General features: G+C 49.8%; 8 protein-coding genes across 8 annotated transcripts; 3 read left to right on the top strand and 5 right to left on the bottom strand.

Annotated features, from left to right (window-relative positions):
• Nucleotides 1-4,737: 4,737 nt before the first annotated feature.
• BKA67DRAFT_692666 (uncharacterized protein) lies at nt 4,738-6,296 on the top strand (the record flags this gene model as incomplete). The annotated part of the gene is made up of 2 exons (XM_046109219.1): nt 4,738-4,805; nt 4,845-6,296. The coding sequence occupies 2 exons, from the start codon at nt 4,738-4,740 to the stop codon at nt 6,220-6,222; spliced, it is 1,446 nt and encodes a 481-aa protein (XP_045957816.1). The 3' UTR covers nt 6,223-6,296.
• A 918-nt stretch (nt 6,297-7,214) lies between these two features.
• On the top strand, nt 7,215-7,628 carry BKA67DRAFT_499793 (uncharacterized protein; the record flags this gene model as incomplete). Its single annotated transcript, XM_046097074.1, has 1 exon — nt 7,215-7,628. A coding segment is annotated over one exon (414 nt), but the record flags the coding sequence as incomplete, so codon positions are not given.
• Nucleotides 7,629-9,362: 1,734 nt separating this feature from the next.
• Nucleotides 9,363-10,461, bottom strand: BKA67DRAFT_519208 (uncharacterized protein; the record flags this gene model as incomplete). The annotated part of the gene is made up of 2 exons (XM_046098078.1): nt 9,363-10,318; nt 10,374-10,461. The coding sequence occupies 2 exons, from the start codon at nt 10,459-10,461 to the stop codon at nt 9,363-9,365; spliced, it is 1,044 nt and encodes a 347-aa protein (XP_045957814.1).
• An 896-nt stretch (nt 10,462-11,357) lies between these two features.
• Nucleotides 11,358-11,726, bottom strand: BKA67DRAFT_497682 (AAA domain-containing protein; the record flags this gene model as incomplete). The annotated part of the gene is made up of 2 exons (XM_046097053.1): nt 11,358-11,532; nt 11,656-11,726. Coding segments are annotated over 2 exons (246 nt in total), but the record flags the coding sequence as incomplete, so codon positions are not given.
• Nucleotides 11,727-11,946: 220 nt separating this feature from the next.
• On the bottom strand, nt 11,947-12,261 carry BKA67DRAFT_519285 (uncharacterized protein; the record flags this gene model as incomplete). Its single annotated transcript, XM_046098085.1, has 1 exon — nt 11,947-12,261. The coding sequence occupies one exon, from the start codon at nt 12,259-12,261 to the stop codon at nt 11,947-11,949; it is 315 nt and encodes a 104-aa protein (XP_045957812.1).
• Nucleotides 12,262-12,364: 103 nt separating this feature from the next.
• Nucleotides 12,365-13,883, bottom strand: BKA67DRAFT_570196 (isoprenoid synthase domain-containing protein). The gene is made up of 3 exons (XM_046103146.1): nt 13,670-13,883; nt 13,315-13,597; nt 12,365-13,226 (listed from the first exon to the last, which is right to left on the bottom strand). The coding sequence occupies exons 1-3, from the start codon at nt 13,864-13,866 to the stop codon at nt 12,792-12,794; spliced, it is 915 nt and encodes a 304-aa protein (XP_045957811.1). The 5' UTR covers nt 13,867-13,883; the 3' UTR covers nt 12,365-12,791.
• On the bottom strand, nt 13,734-14,144 carry BKA67DRAFT_570194 (uncharacterized protein; the record flags this gene model as incomplete). Its single annotated transcript, XM_046103145.1, has 1 exon — nt 13,734-14,144. A coding segment is annotated over exon 1 (197 nt), but the record flags the coding sequence as incomplete, so codon positions are not given.
• A 1,723-nt stretch (nt 14,145-15,867) lies between these two features.
• On the top strand, nt 15,868-17,289 carry BKA67DRAFT_660127 (uncharacterized protein; the record flags this gene model as incomplete). The annotated part of the gene is made up of 4 exons (XM_046107568.1): nt 15,868-15,907; nt 16,587-16,606; nt 16,663-16,985; nt 17,076-17,289. 4 exons carry the CDS (start codon nt 15,868-15,870, stop codon nt 17,287-17,289), a joined length of 597 nt encoding a protein of 198 aa, XP_045957809.1.
• Nucleotides 17,290-18,618: the final 1,329 nt, after the last annotated feature.

The following is an 18,618-nucleotide window of genomic DNA, read 5'->3' as shown; positions in this document are numbered from 1 at the left end:
TCGCTGAGAAAGACTACCTTCTGATGGATGCGGAGTTGCAGATCCAGTCCCTGAGAGCCAAGCTGGACCTTGCATTGCCACGAAAAAGGAGGAGGGAGGAGATTGGTCCGAGTTCCAAGTTTGCTACAATTAAGGACGTCCAGACCGCCGCACAACAGCATTCTAATAATCCTCTTGATGAGGAGAGTGACACAGATGTATCTAGTGTATCATCAGCCATAAGGATTGCATTAAAGTCCAAGAATGAAGGTATGGTTCGTAATTGAAACTGCTAGTGCCGTTGGGCGTTAGTCATATTTTGGGCGGCCGGTTGTAGGGAGTGGCCGGATATGGGGTGACGGACGTTAGTCTTCTAACGTTAGATACCTGTAAGTTATCGTAGTCTCAATACCTGACACCGGTTATTACCACTTGCGATCAAGCCCTCATGGCCCTGTTAGCACGCTAATAAAGCCCCGCCTTTCCGAATTAGATCTGCATTACAGGGCGTTGACAGCCAGGTTATGGGAGCCCTGTCGCTGTTCAGCCGCCGTAATTGGGCACTCCGGGGTGTTGACTGCATGGGTACGCCGATCCCCTAGGGTAAAGTCGGGGTTGGCCCTGTCTGTTCATAGTATCTTGGCGAAGAGTAAGGCATCTATCATCAGCAATGAACAACTATGGCCACCGCGAGAAACCCGTACTTTTGAAGACAAGGCAATTGTACAAGAAAGAGGGCTCTTAATCAATCCATCGAGCCTAAGGGTTCGTGAATGGCACGCCTATCATGTTGCCACGTGCATCAGCGCACAGCTCAGCATTGGGTCCTTATCCCACTATAACCTTAGTCTCGATGGATTCGATGGATTGATTGTAGAACGTGGATGGTCGATTTATTTGAGTACATTGCCTGCGTATAGAACTTTGGCTTTAGAAGACTGATTATTTTGACTTGGAAATACAATGGTTGTGTCGGCCCTGCGGAGATCACGCGTGGATCCGATATCCCAAAATCGGTGTCCGAAAGCCCGACACTAAGAAGACACTACAGACTGCAGATGTGCAACGGGTATGAGCGGAATGATGCTTGAATCAACAACGCGGAGGTTTCGAACCTGCAGGTTGACGCCGCCAATCCCAACCGTACTTGCGAGGCGGCGATCCTACTTATGTTAGCTTTGACTGGATTTCAGGCGATACAGTATAGCCCCACGACATCGGCCTCTTTCGGAGGTGCCACAACCTTGACCGAAATATGAACTCTTTGCCTTTCAGCGGCACTGATGATGAAGCGTTGACCTTAGCCCCGTAATTCTCCTGAGCTCGCACCCGGTCGTTACATGGACCTTTGTACGTTTGAGATAATACTCAGTTCATACACAATCATATCAGAGTACATCATCGTTTAGGTTCAAACGAATACTGCCAATACCAGTTGAGAGCACCTGTCGGAGCATAAGCTCCGCTGTGCGACTTGCACACGAGATTGGTTTCAGTGACTGACCACTTGGGACTACAAGAGGGCGAGGTGGTTTGTTGCACAAGCGGAAATGCTCTTGGCCACACAAGTTACTTTAACTCTCCAATCACAAGAATTGCTGACTTCGGAAGTCCCCAGGGCGCCCTCGGATAGGTTGAGATTTCATCTCGTCCGGAGCTTTTCTCTATTGCTGGGCCATTATTGCTTATTCTTCAGGTTGCTTACAACCGGCCCAGGGGATAATTCTTCCAAGTCTAGGCCCATCCATAGTGGGCCCCACCCCGCTTTTCAGGTATTAGTGAGGGCTTATGGGAAGGACACAAAGGTGAAGTTGGGCGCTGTCCGCTAAATACCAACGTTTTGTCAGGCCCGGAACATGAAAGAGCAGTGACGACATGCCTGATGTAGACTCACCAATTTAGCGAGTTTTGCAAATACTATTTAACCTCTAATCATGCATAAGTAGATGAGACTTGGCGGGAGCAATAACTACTGTGGCAAGGCCGCATGCAGGCGCCAGAGAGACGTACCATGTCCAGCACACCATAGGCCCTTCATCGATCTAAATTGGGCATCGGTCGCCGGATCACAAAATTAAGAAAGTCACACACGTAAGATATCCGGGATTAAGGGGTCATACTACTCTCTTCTCTCAATAATCTCTTCTATGATTTGTTCATCCATAACCATGAGTGGCCGTCTTTACCCCTAGAACAGGCACTAGCTTTATGAACATTCTTCACTTTTTGCACGGCGGCCCACAATGGCCCATGACCACGTTGGCAAATGCAACTCCTTTAAGGAGCGAGTCGAGATTATCACTGAGATACAAGATAAGAGCAAGGACTCTGCTGAAGTCGTGGTGGTAGAGCTACATTCTTCAAACCCCATAGTGGATGAGCTTCGTACCCTAGGAGAGCGTCTTCGTGCTACCGCTCACGAGCAACAACAGCAAATCAAGATATTTCTGGAATGGACAAAGACGGTACATTTATAAGTGAATTCACACGTCCTGAAAACTCTTTCTAACAAGATCAAGAACAACCAATCCCAGGGGAGCCGTCTTAGTAAAGAATATTCATCAACCTTTGTCAAGTCCCAAAAGAAAAGACGTGATGGACTACCAACTAGTGATTAGGTGAGGGGGCTCCCCGCTTGCCAGAACTCGGGTGTCCTCTCTCGGAAACGTATATGAGTGTCAAAACGGAATGGTTTCAGCTGTCATATCGCGAATCTTCACGCGAGATGAGTCCCGGTAACTGGGAGACTCCCTGAAGGCTTTCCGGCATCTCTCACACTGATGTTTGACTTCATCGCACTTCAACTTTGATCAGTATCGTCGTCAGCCACTGCACTCTATGGACACACATATCTTAATTCTTCGCTTCAAGCAAGGGATGCACTCTTTAGAAGGACCGAGATACACCATCTCTATATGACTTCTCGCGTGCTATACATGTGGAGAATGTGAGGAATGCACGGCAGCTTCTTGTTCTGGCGTATATAGAAGACGTCGGGGTCTTCTAGCGCAGTCCGTGTCAAAACGTATGAATATAGGAGCATCTGGCGCAGCCTGGGTTCAAGTCTTCTCGCCTTGGAATCGCGAGCAATTCATTAGTAGCATCATTCGAGTACGAGCGCAGTGAAATTGCGTGGCATTGCATCCTGAATTCGAAAGATGGTTATTTTGCTTGGCATGCCCTATCACTACGCTACTCGTAGATCCGCCGAAATTAAGGTTTCCCCCGGATCTTTACTGGTCAATCCAGATTATTGGATGGCACGAGGATGATGCCCTGAAGCCTACACTGTCATCATTGGTCAGTTCGACAATACCACAGTATACCTGAATACAGAGACGAAAAAACAAACAAATCAAAGATGCCGTACACGAGGCTTTCTTTCGCATGGATGGCAAATGACCGCGGGCAATTGCACTTAAGGAATATAAACTTTATTGGCAATGGTCCATCGAGTGTCAATTCGCAATCTGCCGATGAACACCCCCGACTCAACGATCCGCAATTGATGGTCGCACCCCCTGTAATGACAAATGAGGTGGGTCGGGTGATTTCTTATCCTTTTTGGAAGAGCCCTGCGAGGCGGCAAGGGGTGGGGGTGAGTGGGGATGGATCTGAATCGGCAACATAACATCTCTTAGCCTCTCAGCTCCACACTAGGTTTTACGTGCTGTACATAATCCGGAACACCTTGGGTGTGGTAGCCCGGATGATACCTTCGCCCAGGCCAAGAGCGCCTGTTTCACGTTTCTCTGAAGAAACCTTTGATCAGAATGTTCCACTTGCGGGCAAACCGAAGATTGACCTCTAATCACTTCTTGCAGCTAAACTTCACCTCCGAGCTTGCATAGTTTCTGCATCCCACTGCAGTACCTCATCGGATGCAGTCTGGAAGAGACCAGGGGATCGCAGATATGCCCACAAACGTATCTGAAGGCCGGGACAGCTATGACCATGACAGCACAAAATGGGTGTCATCTTTCTGTGGCAGCTCCTCGTCAAGCCTTAGCAGCCAGGGAAGCAGCGGATGGGATACCTGTTCCAACGTCGGAACTTCTCCATCACCATCATCGTCGTCGTGCTCATCACACATCCCACGAATGATTGGCCATCATCATGAGTACAAGGAGACTGTTGTGTTGGCGACAAATCAGGGTCTTGTCACTGTCAAGCACGGAAACGAGAATCTCAGACAAACCTGTCAGATTGTGGAGACAGCTAGAGTGACCGATTTCGTGGTCCTGCAAGTAACGTGGATCAAGTGTGGAGACATTGCACCAATACCGTACATAGCTGGTTCTGCTTCCGTACAATCATGATATCAGAATGAAAGTAATCCAAAAATGAGCGAATGGACGTCCATTGATCAAACACAACCATAAACGTCCGATCTGATGCTGGTTCTGGTTCAGACCCCACCAGGACGCTTTTGAACGTCGGTGCAGTACTGCTTCAAGCTCTATTTGCGCATTTGCATACCACTATTGAGGCGTATGGATTTGTCGCGCTGTTTCTCCTCAATCAGGTATAGTGTTCACCACTATTCGGTCGCGTCAAAGTGGGCGGGCGTCCCGTAACCGTTATTTCCCCCACAACAAGCCGACCGATGCGCCTCTTCTGTACTCTATGTCAAAAAAAGGGACGGCCCGAAAGAGGCCACCGACGAAAAGCACGACTCAAAACCAGGCCTGTCCAGCCACCCCACAAGCGACATTTCCCAAATTCGACCTCTCTGTCGGGGTCTCTCAGACATCGACGATGGGGCTCTCCGACCTGGCCTCTGTCGTCGCCCGTCCACCCTACCGCGGAGAGCCGACCCAAGGCCAGTATGCAGGCTCGCCGGCCGCTGATTGACCGACCACCAGGCCAGCATACATGTTTCGTCCTCCGGCGCCTACGGTCTCTTTCGTGACCACAGCCTGCCAGCCCACTTCTCCTTTGCCGGTCTCACCAACGACGTCCTGCGTCCTTTGCTGCAAGATAAAGCCAACACAACAAGTTCTTCCCACTCGAGCAGTGCCTTTCCTCCGCCTTCCGAAGCGAAAGGCGTCCGAATTTGACGAAGCCGAAGACTCTGAAAGCGGACACCCGGATCCCCCCAATATCCTCAGGGCTATCGCCAAGAGGTTCGTCGTCTCGAGATCTACACCCGATGCCTTTCATGAGCGATTTGACACAGGCCTGACGTGTTGTATCGGGGATTCGCTCGCTAGAAAGGAATCGGCAACACGGCCGTCTGGCAAAGAGAACGCCCGGGGTTGGTCGAAACGGCGTCGTGTTGGCTCGTCGCCCGAAGATGAGCTTGGCGGCACTATCTTTTTCGAAATTCGTAAGGACAACAGCGCGTGTACGATCGACATTAACGAGGCACGCTGGCAGCAGGCATTACTCGAGTATATCGAGAATGATGATAAGGAAAACACACAGCCTGGGGACGGCGTCGTCCAGACATCCGACTATATGGCGTACAGTGGCTGGGGGCGCTGCAGGACCACCAAGAAAACATGGGCCACGACGCCGCGCAGCCCGCTTGTCGATATCACCCCTGCGGATAGACAACGAGAGCGTGATTGCGGTGCTACGGGTCGTCGATACCATCCGTCGGCGTGGCTAGCGAAGACCTCATGCCGCCGCTGCCGCCATGGGGCTCCGCTTGTGTGTGCCTGCTGGTACCGCAGGACATTGGCCGCGACGCAGCACCGCCCACTCGCCAGTAACTTCGTCGCGGATGGACAAAGAAAGCGTGATTGCGGTGCTACGGTACAGGGCCGACGAAATACCTCTCATGAAGATACCACCCGTACCGCAACTGCAGGTGTCGACGGCCAGGAAGAACCTCGTGGCGCCAACGACGCTATCATAAGTGCCCAGGCACGATTGATAGTGTCGAATGGAAGACTGGCACTAACGCTAAAGGCCAAAGGTCCGCGATCCTACAACTTAGATGTAACCTCATCAACTTACACACCACACCTAGCCATGAAGTGGAAGAGCCGCCACCACCCACGCGCCTTGGCGGAAGGTCTACGTGCTACAGCCAAGCACATATATCCCCACCGTACATTAAGCCGGCTTGCCGACTGCCTCCGACGTCTTGCCCGGTGCTTGGCCGCTAAGCCCGAGGACGACGACAGCCAGATATCTTCCATACGGCGCGCCGTAAGGCCTCAATGGAAGATTGGCCGCGAAGCCGCGCCGCCCGCTCAACGATATCTTCGTCGCGGTTCGACGACCGGAGCCTGATTGTGGCGCTGCAGCACAGAGCCGACTACGAAGTGGCTCCCTTCGACGCACAGCCGTACCGTGCCTGGGCGTCCAGCGTCAGGGCCGGGTTGGGCCCTACCTTCTCACACATCTACTAGGGCACATTTTGGTAGCCATGAATGGAACATTGGCCATGACGCTGCGCAGCCCTCTCGCCGAGATTTTCTTCGCGGACTGACGCGACGAGAAACCTCGTGGCGCCAACGACGTTGTAAATAGCGTCACGGCTGTGTAAAAGACCAACACTAGAGCTGAGGCCAAGGTGTTCGCGCCCGCAACGTCGAGGTGGCCTCACCTGCTCACATATCTACTTTCGTACTTTTTGTTCGTTCGACAGGAGACGGCTTCTGGGGGTTGGACGACATCGGTTCGGAGGGCCATTGAGGGCCAGCTTTGGATTCAACAATGGCAAGCAGTAGTCAGCATTGAGCACAATCAATGGCGGATCGGATCTGGAAACCAGTATTTCAGATTCTGCTTTCGTTCATGACAGCTGTCAAGCATGTCCAGTTTTCGACAGCATCGAGAGGGAGAAGGCATTGTTCAGACCGTTGCTTCCGAGAGATGCGACGAGAGTTGGTGTCCTAGCACGTTCGCCGGCGTCATCCGACGATGAGAGCACGAGGCGAATGCAGGAGACGCCCACACCAGTTGAGCCGAGACGGAACGAAAGGGTTCGGCAAACTCTGACCGACCGCACACGTAAGGACGGCCGCGAGAGGGTTTCGTCGCACGATGGTCGCCAGCGAAATGGTGGATACTTTTACGGAGGATTGCCTGCGCGGCTTGACGAGAACTGCCCGAATGTTGCTGCTCATCGACGAGATGGGGATAGTGTCCACTACCGCATTAGCCACGCCAGATTCAAAACTCTGCTCCGCGACCAGGTCGAGCGCACCCTCGACGACGGGATCGAGAGCCTTGACAAGGGAGGTGCTCGTGGGGTCCTCTTCAAGGTGACTCTTTTTGCATATGGGTATACCTTTATTGGCAAGGGCACCGTGCCGGCATTTATCGAGGATCTCGAACACGAAGTAAAGGTCTATCAGGCCCTCCAGCCGCTGCAGGGTAAAGCCACACCTGTCTTTTTCGGGGCAATCGACCTACGTTCGATATCACGCACTTATTACTACGACTTCCGAGTCCGAGTTCAATACATGATGTTTCTATCCTGGGGTGGTGATAGCTTGGACTCGGTGCGCACTGCGGGCGACGATGGAGATCTAAGGCGACAATTGATTCATGCCATCCGTGGCTTGCACACTTGTGGGGTCGCGCACAAGGATCTCCGGTCTCCGAATGTGCTGATAAACCGAGAGACTGGACAGATTAGGATATGCGATTTCGAAAGGGCTGTTTTGATGGAACGTCCTCGGCTCCCTCTTGGGTCTGTGGTGCTAAATAAGAGAAGGCTCCCGACAAGAGACAGCGGGGGGAAGGTGGGTCGTAACTTGCCTTGTGAACGGCAAATGCGTGAAGACTTGAACGCAGTCAACAAGATATGCGTGCAACAGATATGAGGTACATTGGCGTTTGGACTTGTCAAGGTCTGAAGATTTATACGATGTCAGCGTTTAGCTGTTCGATGTGCTGACGGTTGTTCCGCTGGTCTATCCCAGAGCTCTACCGTACCGGTGTGCTGGGAGTTATTTGGAAGTGGGCGGGAAGCGGTAAAGAATCCGCGAGGCAGTAGATGAATGTCTTCTATCCAGATCTTCAGATGATGGCCGCTTTTAAGAACGACGCTACAATAGAGATCAGATATATGCTCTCTCCTATCTAGAAGATTGAGTACATCGTATTGTATTTTGGTTTGGATCTAGGGAATAGCTCGGCACACCATAAGAACGCATTATATGGATACAAGTAAATAAATGTTACAATGCTTCAAGTAGTCGGCACTGTACTAGTAGTATGTAGACCAGAATGTGATGAGGTTAGCCCCTGACTGCGGCTACCATATAGTAACGTCGCTTCTTTGTCCATATTATCCACTCTTGTCGGCCTGCCTGTTGCGCCACTGAGTAGCTAGCAACTTCCAAATTGTTGCAAGCAAAATGACCCACTTTCTGAACTCCATCATCAGTGACAATTCACAACAGTAACGATTGGTGTCTGGCAGATAAAAATCTCCACAATAAGTTTATTTGAGAAGAGTTTGTGACGTAATTGATATTTCCAAAGCTTTCAGGTCAGTTTCTGGGGAATAGGTGATAACTTATACTAAGCGCAGTGACAAGGATCCGTTAGACTGGCTGAGTATGTACATGCAGAGGTATTATACCCGTGCACATGGTGAATAAAGTGATGCGAAGTGGGCATAGATAGGCGTCTTGTGTCAGGATTAATCTAAAGACTGGCTATGTCGATGTTAAGAGATTTCAAAACAACAGCATAACACTGTGATGTGGCATAGTCTGACGCAGGCTGTGTCGAATGTACAATATATTCTACTAATTCTGATGTTGGTATCCGTGTCTGCAGCAAAGCATTAACGAGACAGCAAACAGTAAAGACATCCATTCGCACGAAAACTGTTTGTAGACCAGTCTGCCAACTCAAGTGCTAAGCAACGCTACCATTCTGAAAGCATCTGATGCATTAGCTTGTTGAATAATTACGAACAGAATGTACTGTCATAATATAAATGAGGACTAGCATCAATATACTTATGATTTACTTACAGCTAATTTTCAAAGATTGAGGCACTGCGTTGACAGAATTTATTTGCTTTCAGTTAAGCTGTGAAATTTCCCAATGATAATTTCACGGCCATGACGCAGCTAGAATTATACAAGCTGATTTCTAGATAGATGTTTCCTAGTGATCAATCATCTACAGGAAGATACGCCACCTGTTAATGTGCGAACGCGGTCTATGTATACTATTCGCACGGAACCAAGTAGTGCTATCTACAATTTCCGTGGGGTCTAGTCGAAATTATCTCTAGACCAAAGCCGATATAGACTGTAGGGCTCTTGCACCGAAACTGCACGTAAGATTTGCACTTAAACTATTTTGTGGTGCTATATACAATGATTCCGCGACTTGGTACAGGCCATGATGGACTAGAAAACTATAAGTAGATTGTTTCCGATAAGCAACCCAAATTCGATGTATTACTGGGGAATTGAAAGAACCGCAATGGAGCGAGGCCGAGTACCTGCATTAGACGTACCGTCACTAGAACCGCACCTGCACCAGAACCGCACCTCACATTCTTTCATCTGCTCAGCAAAGTCCAGGTTGATGGTCTGCACCGGGCCCTTGAAATTTTGGCGGAATTTGATGAAATCGGAGAAGACGATGGATTCGCATCTCAGCCAGAGCGAAAGGCCCTGGAGCTTACCCCTGACTTGGATGAGTGTCTCGTCGTACACAAAGCCTTGCTGCGTCTGCCCCTGCGCCTTAGCGTGATGGACGAAGTCGGCGACACGTTGAAAGGGCTGTTCCTCCTTGCGCACTTTCTTGATGTATTCACTAATGGAATTCCACAGCTGGAGGGCTGACTGGTATCTTTCACCACCGATGCAGTCACGAACGGCGTGCAGTTGTTTGAGCCGGACGTTGGCGGTCATACGAAGCTTCGCAGGTCGGGTGTTCTGAGGCAGCATCCTCGGCAACGACTTTTCGGACAAGCTCTGCTGGATATCCACGAGACGCTGTGCCAGTTGTAGATGCTCGTCATTGGACCAGGCAATGAACTTTTTCGTAGCTTCGTCAAGCATGGCACGCCTCACAATACGCCCATAGCGAGAAACATTACGCAGTGAGCTGCGGCAAGTAGGGCAGGTCTTGACTTCGTCCATCAAGAAAGGTCGGGAGATGCCAGACACTGCAATAGGATTGTCCTCGGCCGACATGGTGTAATGAGCTTTCATGTCCATGACTCCGTCCATACTTGACTTGGCGACAAAATGACCGCAGGCAGGAAAGATGCAAGGATCCACATCAATGTCGATCTCATTATACTGCAATCCCATGATGAAGTCCACCATTGTGGACTTGATCTCGTCTGAACAACACACCTGGCAGTATTGATCACCCGGACAAAGCTCTCCACAGACAGATGGGCCTGGGACTTGGAGTCAGCATTCAATGTGCCATGGACGCAAATAATCAGTACTTACATTGGTGTCCACAGCCCAGCTGTGCTTCACATCTTTTGGAGCAAGGGACCCAGTCACACGGAGCGGCACATCTGTTGGAAGTCAGCATGAATCATAAGTGAACCACATTGTGGACTTGAAAAGGGGTCGACGCGCTAGGGTATGAACTTACGGCATTGTGCATTGCGTATGGGGACACTTTGAAGCACATTCTTGCTCCGCACATGGAGCACAGGGCTCGTGGCATGATTTGCTGCATCGGGAGTGACTGCATTCTACCTCACACGGCGCAGAGCATGGCGGGCACTTGGCTTCGCCGTGACAGTCCTTTGCACAAGTGTGACGGCATGTGCTATAGTTCCTGTCACATGACTGCTGGCAGATTCCATGGTTGACCTTCGTCACTTGGTCCCCAGCTCTCTCCTTGCATCGAAAACATGCGCTGCGGCACATATGCCCGCATGGCTGTGGATCGCCACAAATAGCCTGGCACTTGTAACTATCGGCAGCGACGTTTACGTGGCACGGAACCGTCACAGCGTGGTCGCAACCTGGCACGTTGCGTTTGACGGTTTCTTTACACCGAATAAAGGAGGGTACCTGTGCTTCCCAGCAGAATGCTTTTGTGGCCCGATGGCCACAAGGAAGGACGAGATCAAGGTTCTCGAGCTGTTCTCCGCATCTGGGCTCACACGGATCTCCGCAATTGAGCCTACATGGATGGCTGCATCCTTTCTTTGCTCTTGGACAAGGCTCCAGACATCGGACGGCATTGTGTAAGACCTCGGAATGACATCTGTTGATGCATGAGTGGCCACATGGGAGGCGCTTGTCACAACGCAGACTACAACCTCCTTCAGGCGAAAACTGAAGAAAGTGATCGGGCTGGGAGACAAGAATTGCAGTGTCTGGGTGGCGGCTACACTGAAGTCCCAGTTCTGTCCCAAGGTTGCCATTGCTACTGAAAATTTCCAGAACATGGGCCCACATCGGAACTTGACCATAAGTCTTTGAGTTACCAATGAGGTACATGCCGTGCTGCGCTCGAGACAGAAGTACATTGATGCGGTTGGGAGTGCTGAGAAATCCGCACTTGTTTTGCTGATTACTTCTGACCAAGGAGACCACGACCACTTTCGCTTCTTCACCTTGGAAATTGTCGACGGTAGCCAGTCGGATGCTTTTTAACAACGTTGTTTTGATGGCGACAGGCGGTGAGTTTTGGGAATCGCCTTCACCATGCGTCTCGGATTCCAAAGCTTCAAGCTCCTCCAGATCTCGCTCGCCAACGGAAATCTCGAACATGGACTGCATGAGACGCCGAAGTTGATGGAGTTGACCGAGATATGGAGTTATCACGGCAATATCATCGGGACCGTATCAGCCTTGCCGAACGAGATGCTGGACGAGTGCAACCGTCATTTGAAGCTCAAAGGAGTTGGTGTGCGAAGTGGTTGAGTCGTCCAGCTGCGTTTCTCTATCCTCGGGTGACTCATGGTGTGACCAAAACAAGCGCTTCTTCATGCCAACTATGGCAGGATACTGGGATACATTGCCGCCGTTTTCCAAAGTAGGGTAGAGTGTAGATCGTAAACTATTCATACATGTGCATAAAGTCACGCCCGTTTCGATCGACACATTGTAATGAGACAAGTACCAAATGTGAACTTACAAGGATTGGGCCCAGGTCAGCGCGCTTCTTGTTTGCCAATAGAACCTTGATGATCTTCTCGCCGGTATAGCTTTTGCCAGTTCCTGGAGGCCCTTGAATAAGAGACACTCCTCTCAACAGAGAATTGAGCAAGGCCGTGGATTGGGTCAGATCCAAAGGGGAATGGTCTGCCAGCTTCTGTGGATCAATCGGTTCTTGTGGCAAGAAAATTGCACTCAGTATTTGGAGGCCGTTCATAATCCCATCATTGCTCAAGCTTGAGTGAGCTAGACTGTCCATGACGAATTACTCCTTTGGTCCTTGTGTCCATGTTTCAGGCTCTTCAATAATGATAGGTATACTCCATACGCAACCTTGCTCCTGCCGGGTTTTCCCTATCGAACTTGTCAGGGCTAAATTCTCACTTACGAAGCGAAGATAACCATAGTGGATCTCGATCGATGTGGACATCACCGATGCGATCTTAGGAGCTTTATGGTCTTCTTTGCAGACAATATTCGAACACTGAACATTCCCTTTAAGACGGTATCTCTGATGCATGCAGGAACATCATCCAGAGAAGAACGTGCCTTCGGAATGACCGGATGCGAATGCAGTTATCACCATCACTATCTGCTTACATCGCTCAGGTAGCATAGATGTTGCGTCAACCGTGGATTTAGTCAGCTGACACGCGTGTAGTTTGTATTTTGTTCCTCATTGCCTCACGCACGCACGTACAAACATCTCTGAGCACTCGTCGTAGAGATGTACGCAACTAAGTATCTTCAGAATCCTCGTACCATCTCGAACACTTCAGGAAATTTGTCATCAGGCCCCCGTGGCAACAGATTGTTGACGACAAATGGTCCCGTCTCGACTTGCGCCTCCGCTTTCGAGGGCAGCAGCTCTAGGATGCGAGATTCCTTGATTTCGAGGCCGTGTTTGCCAAAGTATCTCTCGCTCTCGAAACTCCACTGGACATTGGCACCGACCCATTGAGCAATGCCGTCTACATATATTTGGATATCCAAGTCGACGGGACCACCCCAACGGCGCACTACGAGAACCGCCTGATTGAATTGCTGTACGAGCTTGGCATGTATCCTCGCGGCCCAGTCAATCGCTTCCTGTAGACTAAAACGACACTCTTTCATAATAATGCTGATGAGGTTATGCTCATCGTCGCCAGAGGCTTGTTCCTTGTTGTATGACAGCACATCCTAGAGCGCCGATGATGTGAGCTTACTGTTCCGTGTTCTGTGTCTTCCGCGTCTTTCATGAGATCGACTACGCTGACAGCAAACTTACATTAGCAATGATAGTCAGATCCACCGCGAGCGTCTCTAATGCTCTGATAGTGGGATGCGTTAGCACCTCATCTGGCAGGTTCATTTCCATCTGGAAAAAGGCCAGTGAGGGCATCACTCCAATGGTTTGCCGCCGAACCTCGAGATAGCTGGGGACGGTGCGGATGTGAGAGCGGAACCTATCTTCTGCCTGTTGTGCAGTTCCTTTCAGGTACTTCTCCCAGCTTGCAAGGAACCGCTGCTGGAATGAGCTGGTTGAGATCCCAGCCACTCGAATCCAAAACCTGTTGTGCACCTCCGGTGAGCTCACTTGTTCTTATCATGACGGTAGCTGACCTGGGGAAAGGACGACCTACTGTCGCGTAATCTCGCCGCCGACCCATTCTCCGGCTGGGCGTGGCATTTCGGGATTACGCAGAGCATCCATCAAGATGTCGACTTGATTCCATACATCGGCCGGTTCAGATATGTCGGAGTGCTCGTCAAAGATGAAGGAGAGGTTCATGACATCACACGTACACCTCAATTGTTCTCTGTCCAATCGCGGGTACATCAGACCAGCCAGCAAATCTGCAAAAGTTCATGTCAGCGTGCCGGAGCCTTGTCACTCAATGGTAAATAGATACGGGTGCCACTGACTAAAGTTACATTTGTCGAAGGCCTTCTGTGCCTGGGGGTGAATGCCCCGAAACTAGACACCCAGTTGAGGCATTCTTGTTTGATGTCGGCCGTGTGGATGTTGAGTTGACGAGGCCATCGCCAACCGGCCTCTAGATCGGGTAGTCGGATGACCTTGGCCATGCTGATGTTTGCTAATAAGGCCGATAGGTCTGGTTGGGATGACAGGATAGGGTGAAATGCTGGGTTGAAAGTTTTTGCAGTGAACGATATGTCTGATCCTTCAGTTGCAATGACACGATTTCTTCATATTTATATAGTGATCGCTGAGAACAGCCCACGTAAGTGGTGAAGCACTTGAGGCTGGCGGTCTTGGATGTGCTGGAAAGCACCTTCGATGAGATTGAATAAGTCCTTCAACCCAAGAAACGACTCTATAGGAGGGGCATTGTGGCGCTTGTCGGAGAGAACTCACGAATGCGGATCTCTATATGTATCAGAGGTTTGATTGCGTAAGTTGATCCTGTCCATATTCAAGCCTTGACTGGTCCTCTCTGGCACATATGTCTAATTATCCATTCACATAGAGGTACAGACAAGATCAAAACCGGCTTCCTCCTTTTGTCTCTCTCTTTTCTTCTCTAAGCACAGACGATCCATTTCTGGCTCTGGTCTGTACCTATACCCTAAGTACTCTTTTGGACCGTAACAATTCTGATTCCAGGACGTGAGCTTTAACCAGGCTCTTTCGCACTGAATGATAAACGGGTGGCGTTAGCTCGCCGGATTGACTTCAAGGTCTCGCGTGTGCTCGATGGAAGTGGTAGGAGACTTACATTGGCAATGATGGTCAAGTCCACTGCAAGCATTTCCAATGACTTGATAGAGGCGTGCGCCAACACCTCTTCCGGCAATTCCATCTCTATTTGGAAGAAGGCCAAAGACGGCATGGCACCGATGGTCTGCCGGCTGACTTCGAGGTAGCTGGCTACGGTGCGGATATGTGAGCGCGATCTATCTTTAGCCTGTTGTGCAGTTCCTTTGAGGTAGTGCTCCCAGCTCGCAAGAAACCGGCTTTGGAACGAGTGGGTTGAGATCTTAGTCGTGTGGGTCCAAAATCTAGTTTACGTCGCCGGTGAGCTACTTCGGTCTTTTCATCGATGCCGTTTTACGAAAGAAGGAATAACCTACTGTCGCGCAATATCGCCACCCACACACTCTCCGTCCGATCAGGAGCTTTCGGGAGTGCGAAGAGCATCCATGAGGATGCCAACTTGAGTCCATACATCGGCTGGCTCGAATTTATCGGAATGCTCATCGGAGATGAAGAAAAGGTTCATGACATCACACGCACACCTCAGCCGTTCTCTCGTCAGGCGTGGGTACATGAGCCCCGTCAGAAAACCTTCGAAAGCTCAGGTCAGCACGAGATGATATTCAAGGCGAGATGCCACGATCAGATGACCATACTACTGCTCCTCCTTGCAGTCATCTGCCAAACTGCCCCTAGTCACACCCTGACCCGTTTGATAAAGTATCCCAGAAGGCCATTTGCGAATGAATCCATCACAAGCACGAAACTATGGCCTTTGACAAGCTCTTTGTCAGTTGGTTTGCTGCACCACGCTCACTTCGTAAAGTCTCTGTGTCTGTGACAAGAATGGTTGGTGCTAATCTCTTGATCATGCCTGCTCCTGAATGTAGTTCCGTCGGGAAGTGTTACAATAATGTAGCAATATGAGTCAGGGAATAAAGGGAAGCCGTACAGAACTTCTTAGCGCAGTCCCAGTATTAGGCTGCGAACCAAATTCATACTCGGCGCACAGCTGATGGATACGTCCGGCCAATGCCACTCCAACATCCGTGCTGGTGTGGCATCATCAATACATTACTCGTCCGATGAGAACTGGTGACTGTATGGTGAAGAAGGCCAAAAATGGCATCTGAGGTCGGCCTTTCGGACCTGCCAGAGAAGGGTAAGAATCTTGCCCAGTCGTAGAAGCTCCCTGTCAGATACTAAAGACCATGAATAAGCTTACCCGTAGGGATGTGGATACGCTAGGCTAAATCATACAGAGCAATATGATTAAAGCAGGTATCCTAATACATGCCACTGTCCTCCACTATCTCTATTAGAGCTGGAGTTCCTGGTGAGGCAAGGTAGACTTGACATGAGTGGTAGAATGTGAAAGTACTTCTTCGCAGTCTGCCTTATTTTTCTCTAGCCATTTATGAGCCTCAGCACGACACGGGTCTTCGGATGGGTACTTTTCACACACTTTTAAGCTAATCAAGACTCTCATGGTCGAAACGCAACGAACACTCATCTTCCTCTCCCTCGCAAACGACGGACGGTGCTGCAAAACACATGGATAAGACACCGACGAAATATTCATCTGAAAAGAAACCAGCGTAGCATTGCTTCACTTTCATGGACACGGTCTTCTCCATTCGACCAGCAGAACGTTCGATGACGCCATAACTGGAGTAGGAATACTATATTATTAAGAAGAAGAAAAAAAAGGAGTCAAAACAGAGCCGAGCGATCGACCTGAAGATCGAGCTGTAACAGAACGGACGATTTGGTTTCCCCACAAGACAATACTCAGCAAGCGGCTGACCGCCACTCTAATGTGTCGTCAATACGACCAACAGTACCCATGCTGAACGGCAACGTATCAAAAAACGTTCCAGTGCGCTCGTTGCACTCAAGCTCAGTGTCAACAGCTAGGTCGTCTGCTGCGCTGTCACACTCGCGTGTCCCGTCTATGGCTTCTTGGACCAGACACAGTCCGATCATCAACTCCAGAATTTCCGAACTAAGGAGACAAGCCCTGGCAAGAGCTCAAGCATCGCCAACCACAAGTTTACGTCGGTCGTCCTTGCGACCTATGACAAGGCCCTCTTTGCCTTCTGCAACACCACGGCCAATCTCAGCAATACCACAGACATCTCCAACTGCACCCCCGACATTCCCGACAATACAACGTCGGTTCGAACCTTCTTCTACACCCGTCAGTCTAGAAACGCCCCACGGTCGTGTGAGATGGTTTAGTAAGTTCACCCAGGACGCGATAAGCGGAGGAGTATTTCGGACATACTGCGGCACATGGTCAACTGACCAAATCTTACGGGTGTTTCTAGCACACAACTTGAAATTGCTCTTTCCATATTCGCCGCTGCTCTAGTTGCACTGAAGCCGTTGTTTCAAAATGCCACCGGTCATGGCACCTCCGCGTCAACGGGTAATGCAAAAGCGAACCAAGCGTTTGAATTGCCCGCCAGATACGCGTCTGGCCGGAGTGATCAGGGTAACCGTTACGCAGGCAGCCAGGAGTTGATTTTGCCGCCAAAATGAATCTACAGACAAACAGAAGTCCACGTCAGCAGTGAAACAGCAGAACAAGGCCATAGCCAATACCACAAGACTTTGTGCTCCGCCTGAATGGATAAGTGCACGCTTCTGGAGAGATACATACTGTACATCATGGTTATAGTCCTCAAGGTGTGTGAGACATTGCCTGATGCTGGGTTTACGTGTAATTAGAATCCAATGGGAAGTCGAAGGCTGTGGTAGATATGCTTTTTGGGATAAGCCAGTATTCCCCAATGATGTAACTACGGTTTAACGTATGAGTAATTGCGTATAAAGAATCACTCTGTCATTGCACGTTTTGCCATACCCAAATAGGTACTGTAGTCCAAGTGATCAATATGTAGAGGAGATTCCATGAGCACTCACAACTGATTGCCACAAATCCATTTTTGAACATGCACTACGCGACAACGCTGCGCAGTGGCGTTCCAAGCACTCCTAATTTTGGCTAGGAGACAACGAACGCGCAAATATCTGGTGTCAAGTGGTGGCACTTGTAGAAACACCGTCGGCCCATGGCACGAATGTTGTGCATATTGCGAAGATATCGAGTATCCTGACTACTCTATCACGAGTAACACATATGATAATCTATCGGCTAAACAAATGAGTCCTTCGGCGGAGAGCATGCTCTATTTCCTACGTGGTGGACTTGGCATGGAATGATGTGTATTGGCAAGTTGGCGCATCATGCATTAGCGAAAGTGCTAGTGGACACAAATGATTGGCACTCATAACACCCGCATGCATTGGCTCAAGGGACTAGCTAGGGTTTGATCAGTATGATCCTTGGTAGCCATGTGCACATGGGGCTTGGAAGTGAATACTTCCCCATGTAAAACTCTCTAATTGGGAAGCTTCAAAATCATACAGGGCTTATGCCATGTGGCTTGCCCCACGGTGTACAAGGTGCTAAGTGACGTTTTGCTTGGTGCAATGCTGGGGTCTAAATCATGTATTGTTGGGAAAATACCAAGAGTCAACCAGCCGCAGAATCGGTAGCAGAACGATGTTGGTAGCTTGCCGTCAAGAGTAATTGTTCCAGGAAGCAAATAGGTTTTCAAGATTCCCATAGTGAGGATGGATCACGATGATAAGATATGTTAAGCATGCCGGTGATCATACGACTCACTGTGGCGTAGTGAGTAGAGATATAGTTGGACCACCTCTGCCCAGAACCGGCAGTACAAGGTTAGTATCAAGGTAGCAAAGCTCTGGATGGAGGATCCAAGGGTTATGGAAACTTATCCCAGTCCATCTTCCGCAATATGATTCGAACATAATTGTTAATGTGAAAAACTATTTAAGACA

Source organism: Truncatella angustata, assembly GCF_020726525.1.
Source record: "Truncatella angustata strain MPI-SDFR-AT-0073 chromosome Unknown BKA67scaffold_5, whole genome shotgun sequence".
Taxonomy (NCBI): Eukaryota; Fungi; Ascomycota; class Sordariomycetes; order Amphisphaeriales; family Sporocadaceae; genus Truncatella; species Truncatella angustata.
This window is presented reverse-complemented; position numbering and strand designations above follow the sequence as displayed.